General features: G+C 42.5%; 1 protein-coding gene across 1 annotated transcript; it reads left to right on the top strand.

Annotated features, from left to right (window-relative positions):
- The first annotated feature begins 6373 nt into the window (after nucleotides 1-6373).
- Nucleotides 6374-11669, top strand: LOC133485911 (fibrillin-3-like). The gene is made up of 3 exons (XM_061790299.1): nucleotides 6374-6395; nucleotides 6480-8588; nucleotides 9667-11669. Exons 1-3 carry the CDS (start codon nucleotides 6374-6376, stop codon nucleotides 11667-11669), a joined length of 4134 nt encoding a protein of 1377 aa, XP_061646283.1.
- The last annotated feature ends 2134 nt before the right edge of the window (nucleotides 11670-13803 follow it).

Genomic DNA, 13803 nt, shown 5'->3' with positions numbered 1-13803 from the left:
AAAAGAAAATGGATTGATGGCAACATAATGTACATCAGGGGTCACCAATGGGGTGCCCGCTGGTACCAGGTGGCCCCCAAGCACCCCATGAGTAGCCTGCAGCTGCAGGCCTGTTATAAAAATAGCTCAGTAGTGATGGGACATTGTGATTATCTAGCAATGTTGTAGAAGTGATCATTTGCAGATTTATATTTATAAAGTGTTGTACTTTGGATATTGATTTTTATCTGTCTACTAATTCATCCATCCATCCATTTTCTGAGCCGCTTCTCCTCACTAGGGTCGCGGGCGTGCTGGAGCCTATCCCAGCTGTCATCGGGCAGGAGGCGGGGTACACCCTGAACTGGTTGCCAGCCAATCGCAGGGCACATAGGAACAAACAACCATTCGCACTCACAGTCATGCCTACGGGCAATTTAGAGTCTCCAATTCATGCATGTTTTTGGGATGTGGGAGGAAACCGGAGTGCCCGGAGAAAACCCACGCAGGCACGGGGAGAACATGCAAACTCCACACAGGCGGGGCCAGGGATTGAACCCGGGTCCTCAGAACTGTGAGGCTGACGCTCTAACCAGTCGGCCACCGTGCCGCCCTGTCTACTAATTATTGTGAGGAATCATTAACATGATCAGTGTCTTTACATAAATTAATATCCATCCATCCATATTCTAAACAGCTGATCCTCACTAGGGTCGTGGGTGTGCTGGAGCCTATCCCAGCTATCTTCGGGCGAGAGGCGGGGTACACCCTGAACTGGTCGCCAGCCAATCGCAGGGCATATATAAACAAACTACCATTCGCACTCCCATTCGCACCTACGGGAAATTTAGAGTCTTCAATCAACCACCAATGTTTTTGGGATGTGGGAAGTACCCGGAGAAAACCCACGCAGGAACGGGGAGGACATGCCTAATAATAAAATATTGTGAAAGGTAATTTGAGCGCATTTGTTATTTCGGAAGTGTTTATCAAACTGGTAGCCCTTCCTGTTAATTAGTACCCAAGGAGGAGCTTCAAAAAAGGTTGGTGACCCCTGATGTACATATTAAACATAAAAAACAAACTCTCTCAGTGGTGATAGAAATTAAGAGAACAATTCGCCTCGACCACATAACAAAAATAATCAGAGTTAAAGCCTTAAATCTTTAAGTCTTTATCTATTTTTAATAATAATAATAATTTCAAAATCATTATTGTTTTGTTTTCCAGATTTTATTGTTTATAAGCATGAAGAACATAGATATAGATCTACTTGTTTGGGATTTTGCCGGTGTAACAATTGCTCTGTCCAATGTCATTGAGAGTTAGCTGGATTTGCAAGAATATAGCTATGTAATCTTGCAAAAAAATTTCATCAAAGGCAGCAACAGGTGTGTTTTCAGTATCACAAAGGCAACTTCACGCTTGTAAACAAGGAGAGGACGAGAAAAGATGGTAAAAATTCATTGAATCCTTATTTGGACTGAAGATTGAAATTATCGTTAAACCCTATCCTATGGTGTTATACAGTGGGAGAAAAAAAGTATATGAAACCTTTAAAATTTCTTGAATTTCTGCACCAATTGGTCATAAAATGTAGTGTGATCTTCATCTACATCACAAGAATAAAGTCTTCTTAAACTAATAACACATAAACAATTTTCATATTTTTATTGAAAAATAACATAAGTGCAAATTGAGTCTACGGATTCTCTAAGAGCTAATCAGAGTCAGGTGTGAGCCAACCTGGAGTCTAATCAATGAGTTTGATTCGAAGTGTTGCTTTAAGATGCTCTGGCCACTGCAAAACACAGGCCAGTTCAAAATGGTCTCTTGTCAAGAAGCATTCCTTGATGCTCGCTCAGAAAGCGTTCTCGGAAGACCTGTAATTATGAATTGTTGACTTGTATAAGGCTGGAAAAGGTTACAAAAGTACCACTAAAACTCTTGATGTTCATCAGTCCATGGTAAGAGGAGTTGTCTATAAATGGAGCACTGTTGCTTCTCTTCCAAGGTGTGGCTGTCACACAGTGCCATGTGTGGAGGAAAAATGGCACACCACACCAACATCAAAATCTTATCCCAAATGTGAAGCATGGTGGAGGGAGCATTGATGTATGGGCATGCTTTGCTTACTCAGGGCCTGGACAGCTTGCTACCATCCATCCGTCCATTCTCTGAACAGCTCATCCTCACTAGGGTCACGGGTGTGCTGGCGACTATATCAGCTGACTTCGGGCGAGAGGCGGGGTACACCCTGAACTGGTCGCCAGCCAATCCAAGGACACATATAGACAAACAACCATTCACGCGCACTTTCATACCTATGGACAAATCAAAGTCTTTAATTAACCTATCATGTATGTTTTTGGATTGTGGGACCTATAGAAAACCCACACAGGTGCAGGGAGAACATGAACAAACTTCACACAGGGGGAGGCCAGATTTGAACCCAGGACCTCGGAACTGTGAGTCAGATGTGCTAACTAGTTGGCCACCATAATGGTTGCTACCATCAATGGTGAAATTAATTCACAAGTTCATCAAGATATTTTGCAGAAGAATTCGAGGCCATCTTTGAAACAGTTGAAGCTCAAAAGAGGATGTGTGTTGCAACAGGGCAATGATCCAAAAGCAAATCAACAAAAAGAGTGGCCCAGTCCAAGTCTGACCTCAGTAAAGTGGAATGGTACAAAATTCATCCTGATCATTGTACACGTCTGATATGCAACTAAGAAAGGAAATGTTTGGTTAAGGTTATTGCTGTCAAAGGAGGGTTAACCAGTCATTATATCCAAGGGTTCACTTACCTTTTTCTCCCTGTCCTGGGATTTGTTTTCTTGTAATGCTCTAAAAAAACAACACATATATTTGTTTGTGTGGCATTCGTTTCAGCATATTGTTTGTTTATTCTTGTGAGCTAGATGAGGATCAGAATACAATTTATGACCAACATATGCAGAAATTTAAGAAATTCTGAGGATTACCACACTTTTACCTTTGACTGTAACTGCCAGCCCTCAATTGCTTATCATCATTGACTTTCCAGTGCATCTGTTCCTGCAAAATTTATTGGAGTACACTGACAATTGATTGGAATGATTTGGAAATTCACACACATGCCTGTATAAGAAATCACAACAAAGCATAAGGACTGAGACATGGTTATGTCATGGCACACAATCACTTGAAGACCACTTACCTCTACTTGAGATAGTTTGGCGAGCCATGTCTCTCCATGCAAAGTTTTCCCTCACTTGGCTTTCTGCTCTGAAGTTTTAATTACGCGACATGGTTTAATCATGTGATCAAAAGGATGAGGAGAAGCGGTACAAAAATGGATGGATGGATGGTAGCTCAAACAACAGCAAAATCTAACAATAACATCCATACTTAAAGGCTACAAGTACCCTGCGATGAGCTGGTGAATGAAAATCATGTTGATGTCCTGCATGCTTGACTGCAGTGAAGAAGACAAACAAAGGCCTGAGGGAACTTTTACATGTATTGTGTGAAAGCTTACACGCAACCAGGGGAATATGGGTGTTTCCCTTCCCAGAGGTTTAAGATATCAGGGCAGTGCATATTATTGTCCTGTTTCCCTAGGGTGGAGGAATCAAGACTAAGGAGGTGGAGGAGAAGGAAGAGGAAGGATCCACTTAAAGACTAAAGTGAAGTTTGTGAGGAATACGGGTAGGCAGGTAGCAATCCATACAAGGGGAATTCATACCTTGTCCAAAACCAAAAAACCACAAGGAGAAGGGGAATCATGGGGTGAGTGCTCTCCATTCTTTTAGTGATGGTCAAATAGTAAATTCAAATATTCAGAATATGCATATCTATATAAATACAGTAGGTACTGTATTTACTTTGCTTTTATTATTTCCTCTATTTCATTGTGGTATGGGAAAATGTCTGATTTGTCTCTTACAGATGAAATAAATACAATTGTGGTGCCATAAAGTGTATATTAGGTACAAAATGATCATGTTTTTACCTTGTTGTTGAGTGAAAATTACTAATAAAACTAGAGGTTGGTAACAGTAAAGTATGGGTAAATTAGTCATGATTTAGAATAGCTTTAAAACTATAAATATGGTGTTACTTTTCACCTGACGTTGCCTACACTGTAATCTCATTTGCTAAATCGATATAAAGAATGAAGAATGAAAACCGACAAATATTTCTACATTTTGGAAAATAAATTTAAAATCAAATCTGTGAAAAGATATACATTTGAGCCGTGAAAAATATTGGTAAGGTACAGTCAGTTCGTACAGTAACGTTTGTAAAGTAAGGTTCTCTTTATAAAGTGAGGTCTTCCACATTTCTAGGTCACATGTTTATGTTTATCAGTTTATTTTTGAAAGGGGACAATGCAATTTCATAAAACACATGAAGTACACATGGTTAAAAAAGCCAGAATTAGCCAGAAGGCTAGTTTTCATCTGTAGTCCCCTGGCCATGATGTAAAAAAGCAGTAAAATACATCTACAAGACAATATAATACAGGATACATAATCAAACTATACTATTAAGAGAGAATAAAACCATAATTTTTTTGATCATAACAAAAAGACAACATAACATACTTGTCTTTTAGTGTTGGCAGCTATAGGTGTTAACTAGATAACATTTAGATAGACATTTAGATAATAAACACACATCTGTTTTTGTTTGAGTCTAAGAGTCTAATATTTAATACAGTTGTGAAGCCCTATATGAGTTAGAATTGACTGCATTTATGAAATGGGAGTCTGCCACAGCACTATTATTGTCTAACTATGGCCTTGTCCTGGGACACAGACAATAGTCTGACTTGCCTCAAAGGCAGTCCTGATATCTAGATGGTAACTCAATCAGAACCATCATATACCTATTATTGTACCTATTATTATTACCTCTTTGGTGCAGATAAAGCATATGTTTTGAACTGTGATACAAAACTACAACATTGTGATATAATTCAGGAGCAATAAGCAACCTTCTGATGTTAAATAAAATATTTTACTGTTTATTGGCAAAATCAGTATTTATTCTTTGACCTGCCAGCATTTATTGAAGCCTACTGGACAGAAAATTATATACATAACATGTGTTTATCTTCATAGCCATCATAGCCATAAAAATGAGCACCAGTCTTTTTTCATGTTGTGAAAATGTAAGGTAACATACTCGTCAGTTAGATCAGTTTTTTTAAAGGATCCCCCCCTCATGCATTTTTTTCTAAAGTTGGGCAGCGTAGCACAGTGGTTAAGAGTATGCCCTGCAACTGAAGGGTCGCCGGTTTGTATCCCCACCCAAGCACATGTCGTTGTTGTGTCCCTGGGCGAGACACTTAACCCACATTGCCTATGAATTAATGTGGTTGGATTGGGGCCATAGGCCCAGAATGGCAGCCACGTTTCCGTCAGATTGCCCCGGGTCAACTGTGGCTACACAAGTAGCTTACCACCACAAGGGTGTAAATGAATCATGCGTGAAATTGTAAAAAAAAAATATTTAATTGTACACAATTGTAGAAAATTGCTATGTATATGAGCCTATCCCAGCTATCTTTGGGTGAGAGGCGGGGTACACCCTGAATTGGTCGCCAGCCAATTGCAGGGCACATATGAACAAACAACCATTCCCACACAATTTCACACCGATGGGCAATTTAGTCTTCAATTAACCGACCATGAATGTTTTTGGGATGTGGGAGGAAACCGGAGTACCTGGAGAAAACCCACGCAGGCATGGGGAGAACATCCATCCATCCATCCATCCATTTTCTGAGCGCTTCTCCTCACTAGGGTCGCGGGCGTGCTGGAGCCTATCCCAGCTGTCATCGGGCAGGAGGCGGGGTACACCCTGAACTGGTTGCCAGCCAATTGCAGGGCACATAGGAACAAACAACCATTCGCACTCACAGTCATGCCTACGGGCAATTTAGAGTCTCCAATTCATGCATGTTTTTGGGATGCAGGAGGAAACCGGAGTGCCCGGAGAAAACCCACGCAGGCACGGGGAGAACATGCAAACTCCACACAGGTGGGGCCGGGGATTGAACCCGGGTCCTCAGAACTGTGAGGCTGACGCTCTAACCAGTCGGCCACCGTGCCTGGGGAGAACATGCAAACTCCAAACAGGCGAGGCCGGGTTTGAACCCCGGTCCCCAGAACTGTGAGGCAGACGTGCTAACCAGTCGTCCAACATGCTGCCCATTACTATTACTATTATTATTATTATTATTATTTTAATGATTGTTATTATTATTAAGATTCTATCACACTGTAGGAGAATAGCATGAGGAATGTCCACTTTATTTTTTAAAGGATTTCAGATATTTATTTCTGACCCAATTGTTTGCCCTTACAGGTTCCCACTCTTGTGGCTGATAAATCTATTGGCAATGCTAAAGTACTCCTCTGCAGGTAAACAAACACACAGTCACCTCATTCATACTAAACACACACAGTTTTACTAAATAATTAGAAGTGGTTTCGGCATTTTTCAAGTTCTTCTCTGTCTTAAATTCTTATCAGTTGCTGACCTGAGGGATTGTGAAGCAGCAGGCAGCAAGTGCCATCAACAAGCAGAGTGTCTAAAAGTCCAAAACAATTTCACCTGTGTGTGTGGCGTGGGCTTTCAGGGTGATGGTGTTCTGTGCAGAGACATCGATGAATGCCTCAGCGGCCTGCACAGTTGTCATCTGAAAGCCCGCTGCAAAAACACCCTTGGCAGCTACAGTTGTTTTTGTCTCAGTGGATTCATCGGCGATGGCACTAACTGCCAGGATATTGATGAGTGCCAAAAAGAAAATGGGGGCTGTCACGCCAACGCACTCTGCAGGAACTTTGAGGGTGGACGACAGTGTAAATGTAAAATCGGTTTTGAGGGAAACGGTTTCAAGTGCACTGATAAAAATGAATGCAGGAACCAAAACATTTGCCACTGGAATGCAACATGCAGCAATAACCCTGGATCTTATGTGTGCACCTGTAATGCTGGCTATAAGGGCAACGGGAACTACCTATGTCTCGATATCGATGAATGCTCAGAGACTCCACGGGTGTGCTCGTCCTCGCTTGGTTACAAAGGCTGCAAAAATCTGCCTGGTACTTATCGCTGCACATGCAGCAACGGCTTTGAAAGTAACGGACAGAGCTGCACGGACACTGACGAATGCGCAAGCAACATCTGTAGTCTATATGCAGACTGTTTTAACACAATCGGGTCATACCAGTGTACATGCAACAGCGGTTTTGTCGGAAATGGCCTGAGATGTGTTGATATGAATGAATGCAATGAGGACAATGACTGTGATCCCAATTCTTTATGTATTAACAGGCTTGGAAGTTATGAGTGCTCCTGTCAGGAGGGGTTTGTAGGAGATGGCAGATTGTGTGAGGATATTCATGAGTGCGCAACACCAAACATCTGCCCTCCTACCACTACCTGTGTCAACACCGGTGGGTCATATTTCTGCGACTGTGGCAGTGGATTCATCTTTAATAACTCTCAGTGCCGTGACCTGGATGAATGTGCAGCAGGCCGTTGCAGCCCATACTCTCTCTGCACGAATTCACCCGGTTCCTTCACATGCCAGTGTGCAGCAGGTTACAGGGGAGATGGCTTCACATGTACGGATGAGGATGAATGTTCCATTTCTACTCCATGTCACTCCAATGCCCTTTGCACTAACCTGCCTGGTATCTACAACTGCACCTGTCAGGTGGGCTACTCTGGAGATGGTGTGATCCAGTGTGCTGATGTGAATGAGTGTCTTGTGGATAATGGAGGCTGTAGAAATAAGGCTACATGTGTGAACAACATAGGCTCATTCACTTGCCTATGCCAGAAGGGATTTATCTTGGTCAACCAGACTCTTTGCCAGGATGTAAATGAATGTGAGAAACAGGAAAATTCATGTGGTGTCAATGAAGAATGCAAGAACATAGATGGTTCGTATGAATGCCTCTGCCAGACTGGATATTACCGCCCTGGCGCCAACATGGACTGTGTTGATATTGACGAGTGTAAAGAGAATCCTTGCCATGTTAATGCGACATGCCTCAACACAATCGGCTCCCACATTTGCACCTGCAAGCGTGGTTTTGCAGTCAATGGCACACAGTGTGATGACATTGATGAGTGCTCTGAGATGGACACATGCCATCCAAGGGCACTATGCATCAACTTTATTGGGGACTTCTTCTGCTCATGCCAGCAGGGTTTCAAAGGCGATGGCTTCTTCTGCGAGGATGTGGACGAGTGCATCCTCTTGGATACTATTTGTCCAGATTTCTCAAAGTGTGTCAACTCCCCTGGAGCACATATTTGCTCATGTTTGAATGGTACAGTAGCTCTAAATGACACTTGTGTGCCACCCAGTCTACGCTGTGACCGAAGGTGCCACATTCATGGCCTGTGCCACCACTCACCTACTGGACACCAATGTGCGTGCGACCTGGGTTACATTGGTGATGGCCTGGCTTGCTTTGATATAGATGAGTGCCAGAGGGAAAACATTTGTCCTGAAAATGACACAGAATGTTTGAATGTCCCTGGTTCATATTCCTGTGTTTGTAAACAAGGCTACATTCTCAGTGGACTTCAATGTGCTGGTAAGACTAAATATTTTCTACTTCTTTTTCTATTATTATATACACTGAGCGACAGGGCTGAACGCTACTGAATTGGACAATCACGGAAAAAAATATAGTCGACAACTTAGACCCGCAAAATAGGAGATTGGACGCGTATAAACTCGTTGCAACGTAAAAACTGCGACAACCAGTATTATTATTAGGAAACGTTTCGAGGTGCCACACATCCTTTACTGTATTATTTTTGTATTGTTCAACAAACAACATCATTGTCATTGTCAATGAAGAAGCGGAACTTTTTTAGCTTAGTATTATTAACTAACCTCATTAGTTAAGTATAATTGTTGTAAGACACACATACTGTAAATATACTGTAGATACATACACTGTATTGGTACGTCTTGGCTACAACCGGCTAGATGGATCTCACGTCCTACCTAGAAATGTTTGGTATTGTTGTAAAAGCAGGTTATACAACATGGCATTTTAGATTGGTCCGTTAGATTTGCGATGTTGCATTGCCGTTCATCTGTGATTAAACATTTGTATCGCAGGAAAGCTAGTGGCCGACATTCGGCCACTCATGAAAACTAGTTACAGAACATACACACCTTATGACAATTCACTCAGGTTCGGCTGTGTTGCTCGATATGAGGCGGGCCTAAATCATCTGTGGTGGATAGAGCTTGTATCGGTCAGACTTGTTTAATGTTTGTTCGATCCATGACATGATATTGCATGTATTTGTGTTGTTTAATTCAGTTGAGTATTCATATGTAGCCGACTGATTTTTTATTTCTTTATTTATTTTTCTTCTTCTACCCCCTTTTCTGTCAGATGTAAATGAATGTGAAACAGGACTACATGAGTGCAGTGACTTTTCACAGTGTGTCAATACAGTGGGAAGTCATCTCTGCTTCTGTCTCAGTGGCTTCACCGGTGATGGGAAGAAGTGCTCTGGTAAGTGTCAACTCCTCGTGCACATTCATTGTACAATTTGGCTCTTTTGCTCCATTATAGTAAGTCTCTTGAGAAATTTATTCCTCTCCCTTTGGGGCTGCCTCCCTGACAATGTCCCATTTTGGATGAATTATAGACTTTGATGAATGCCAATTCCAAAATGGAGGATGCCATAACATTGCCAGCTGCACAAACACACCTGGATCTTTCACCTGTGTTTGCCCCATCGGCATGGATGGTAACGGCTTTCAGTGCCAAGATGTAAACGAATGCGAGCAGAATTCCATCCTGCCACATAACTGCAGTACCCAGGCTTTGTGCCGCAACACATACGGAGCCTACAGCTGCCAGTGCCTGGATGGATACCGGGGGGATGGCTTTGATTGTGAGGATATCGATGAATGCCACGAGAACACAACTTGTAGCACAAATACGATATGCAGCAACACCATCGGTTCCTACACCTGTCTGTGTATTGTTGGCCTGGTATATGACAAGGGGACATGTGTGAACGAAGACCTCTGCCTGAATACCAGTTCCGTCTGCCATCCCCTCGCCGAGTGCAACTATAATCAGAGTTCCTTCTACTGCCAGTGCAAAGATGGCTATCAAGGCAATGGCTTGGAATGCTCTGATGTGGATGAATGTGACCAATTCCAAGTTCAAATTTGCCCTACCTTCTCCTCCTGTTTCAACACTAATGGCTCCTACATCTGTGAATGTTGGGAAGGTTTCCTTGACAATGTGACACACTGTCATGACATTGACGAATGTGCAATAGAAAACTTCACCTGCCCGGAAAACAGCACTTGTAGCAATGTGAATGGAGGCTATAAATGTATTTGTGACTCAGGCTTCTCTGCCAATGGATCCATGTGCTTTGATGTAGACGAATGCTCTCTCGGGTTCATTCAGTGTCCCAATTCCTCCAGCTGTCTGAACTCAGTAGGATCCTTCTTCTGTGAGTGTTGGGAAGGTTACCAAAACAACGGTCATGACTGTGAGGATATTAATGAGTGCCAGAACAACTCTACCTGCCCTGAATATAGCACATGCATCAACACTAATGGAAGCTTCCAATGTATATGTGATGCTGGATTTTCCCATGTCGAGGACTCATGCATGGACACCAATGAGTGCAATGAAACTAATCTCGAGAACATTTGCAGCAACGGGGCATGTATTAATGCAATCGGATCATATTACTGTGTATGTATTAGTGGATTTTGGAGTAATGAAACAATTTGCGTAGATATCGATGAATGCTCAGACTCTCGCAACTCAACAGTGTGCCCGCCTCAATCTACATGTGTCAACAACCCTGGGTCTTACCGTTGTCCTTGCAATGAGGGCTTTATCTTCAATGGCACTGAGTGTCAGGATATAGATGAATGTCAGGACTCAGTTGTTAGTCTGTGCCCTGAGCATTCATTTTGTAATAACACAGCAGGATCCTTCATCTGTGAGTGTTATCCTGGGTACAGTTCCTTTCAGCTGGGTTGTGATGATATTGATGAATGTAAAGACAACACCTCCTGTCGCTTTGATCAGGTGTGCACCAATGTTCCTGGAACATATAACTGCACTTGTCCTTCAGGATACCTTCAGGATACCTTCAGGAGCATGTGTGTCGACACCAATGAATGTGAGGATTTACCTTGCCATTCCTTGGCACGTTGCTGGAATACGCCTGGTTCCTTTTCATGCCATTGCCCTCTGGGCTTCGCAGGAAATGGCTCGTGGTGCAAAGATGTGGACGAGTGTGTGGCTTTCACCAATCCATGCCATCCTGTAGCTCGCTGCCACAACACCCCAGGGTCATTTGTATGTTTATGCATGCATGGCTTTGTGAGTATCGGGCCACTGTGTGTAGACCTTGATGAATGCCAACAGGCCAATGGGCAGTGTCACTCTGCTGCCACCTGCTCCAATCATGTTGGAAGTTTCAAATGCTCCTGTAACCATGGCTGGAGTGCAACCATAGACAGTGGTCATGGAAAAGGAGGGTGTGTGGACTTTGATGAATGTGTCCACCCCGCAATATGTCCCGGGCAAACTTCTTGTACAAATCTGCCAGGGTCTTACACCTGTTCCTGTCGAGAAGATAATATAAAGTGCAACATGACTCAGAATGGTTAGCTGTACATTATTATTCATTGACTTATTATTAATCACATTACATACATAAAAAATTTTAATTCAGTATTTTATTATGGCCTCCTGTCACTGAAGGGTAGATCTTTGAAGGTTTTTGTTTTTTGCATGAAGAAGCAGTTTCCCGTTAAACTCTACTGCAAAATCTAGGTTCACAGATGTCTGCTTGTTCGTGTCAATCACGACACATTGTGGTGTCAGACATAGGAAAGGCAAAATTAACAATTGGAATTAAAGCCACGTATTGGCACCACTTCCTAAGAGGGAAACAGTTTATGTGAGGTGCAACATATATTTATTCAAGTATATGATGCACCAGTCATTCGTTGGGCTACCGCATGTACTGTATAAACAAAAATCACAGTATCCCACGCAAGCAAATGCAATTCAATATAAAATGTGTACTGTGTAATATGCACCGATGCCTTATCCTCAATGAAACTATTACAGGATATTCAGTATTGTGTTGTCAGGGCAAATCAAGAATTTTCTCCTTCCCTGCAACATGTACAGTGGGTACAGAAAGTTTTCAGACCCCCTTAAATTTTCCACTCTTTGTTATATTGCAGCCATTTGTTAAAATAATTGAAGTTCATTTTTTCCTCTTTAATGTACACAGAGCACCTCATATTGACAGAAAAAAAACCTAATTGTTGAAATTTTTGCTGATTTATGAAAAAAGAAAAACTGAAATATCACCCAGCCATAAGTATTCAGACCCTTTGCTGTGACATTCATATTTAACTCAGGTGATGTCCATTTATTCTGATCATCCTTAAAATGGTTTTACACCTTCATTGGAGTCCAGCTGTGTTTGATTATACTGATTAGACTTGATTAGGAAAGCCACACCACTGTCTATGTAAGACCTTACAGCTCACAGTGCATGTCAGAGCAAATGAGAATCATGAGGTCAAAGGAACTGCCTGAAGAGCTCAGAGACAGAATTTTGGCAAGGCACAGATCTGGCCAAAACAATTCTACTGCACTGAAGGTTCCTAAGAGCACAGTGGCCTGCATAATCCTGAAATGGAAGACGTTTGGGACGACCAGAACCCTTCCTAAAGCTGGCTGTCCGGCCAAAATGAGCAATTGGGGGAGAAGAGCCTTGGTGAGAGAGGTAAAGAAGAACCCAAAGATCACTGTGGCTGAGGTCCAGAGATGCAGTCGTGAGATGGGAGAATGTTCGAGAAAGTCAACCATCACTGCAGCCCTCCACCAGTCGGGGCTTGATGGCAGAGTGGCCCGACGGAAGCCTCTCCTCAGTGCAAGACACATGAAAGGCCGCATGGAGTTTGCTATAAAAAAAAAAAAAAAACACCTGAAGGACTCCAAGATGGTGAGAAATAAGATTCCCTGGTCTGCTGAGACCAAGATAGAAATTGTTGGCCTTAATTCTAAGTGGCACGTGTAGAGAAAACCAGGCACTGCTCATCACCTGTCCAATACAGTCCCAACAGTGAAGCATGGTGGTGGCAGCATCATGCTGTGGGTGTGTTTTTCAGCTGCAGGGACAGGGAGACTGGTTGCAATCGAAGAAAAGATGAATGCGGCCAAGTACAGGGATATCCTGGACGAAAACCTTCTCCAGAGTGCTCAGAACCTCAGATGTGCCGAAGGTTCAACTTCCAACAAGACAATGACCCTAAGCACACAGCTAAAATACCGAAGGAGTGGCTTCACAACAACTCCGTGACTGTTTTTGAATGACCCAAGCAGAGCCCTGACTTAAACCCAATTTAGCATCTCTGGAAAGACCTGAAAATGGCTGCCCACCAATGCTCACCATCCAACCTGACCATCCAACCTGACAGAACTGGAGAGGACCCCAAATCCAGGTGTGAAAAACTTGTTGCATCATTCCCAAAAATATTTACAGCTGTATTAGCTCAAAAGGGTGCTTCTACTAAATACTGAGCAAAGGGTCTGAATACTTGGCTGTGTGATATTTTTTCTTTTTTAATAAATCTGCAATTTTTTTTGGTTTTCTGTCAATATGGGGTGCTGTGTGTACATTAATGTGGAAAAAAATGAACTTAAATGATTTTAGCAAAGGGCTGCAATATAAAAAAGAGTGAAAAATTTAAGGGGGTCTGAAAACTTTCCGCACCCACTGTAA

The sequence above is a fragment of the Phyllopteryx taeniolatus genome, chromosome 11 (genome assembly GCF_024500385.1).
Source record: "Phyllopteryx taeniolatus isolate TA_2022b chromosome 11, UOR_Ptae_1.2, whole genome shotgun sequence".
NCBI classification, from domain to species: Eukaryota; Metazoa; Chordata; class Actinopteri; order Syngnathiformes; family Syngnathidae; genus Phyllopteryx; species Phyllopteryx taeniolatus.
The sequence above is the reverse complement of the archived record's forward strand: the minus strand, read 5'-3'. Positions and strand labels throughout refer to the sequence as shown.

Coding starts and splice junctions, on each gene's coding strand:
- LOC133485911 (XM_061790299.1), top strand. CDS start 6,374: ATGCTAAAGTACTCCTCTGCAG. Junction 6,396..6,479: donor GCTAAAGTACTCCTCTGCAG/GTAAACAAACAC, acceptor GCATTTTTCAAG/TTCTTCTCTGTCTTAAATTC. Junction 8,589..9,666: donor CAGTGGACTTCAATGTGCTG/GTAAGACTAAAT, acceptor GATGAATTATAG/ACTTTGATGAATGCCAATTC.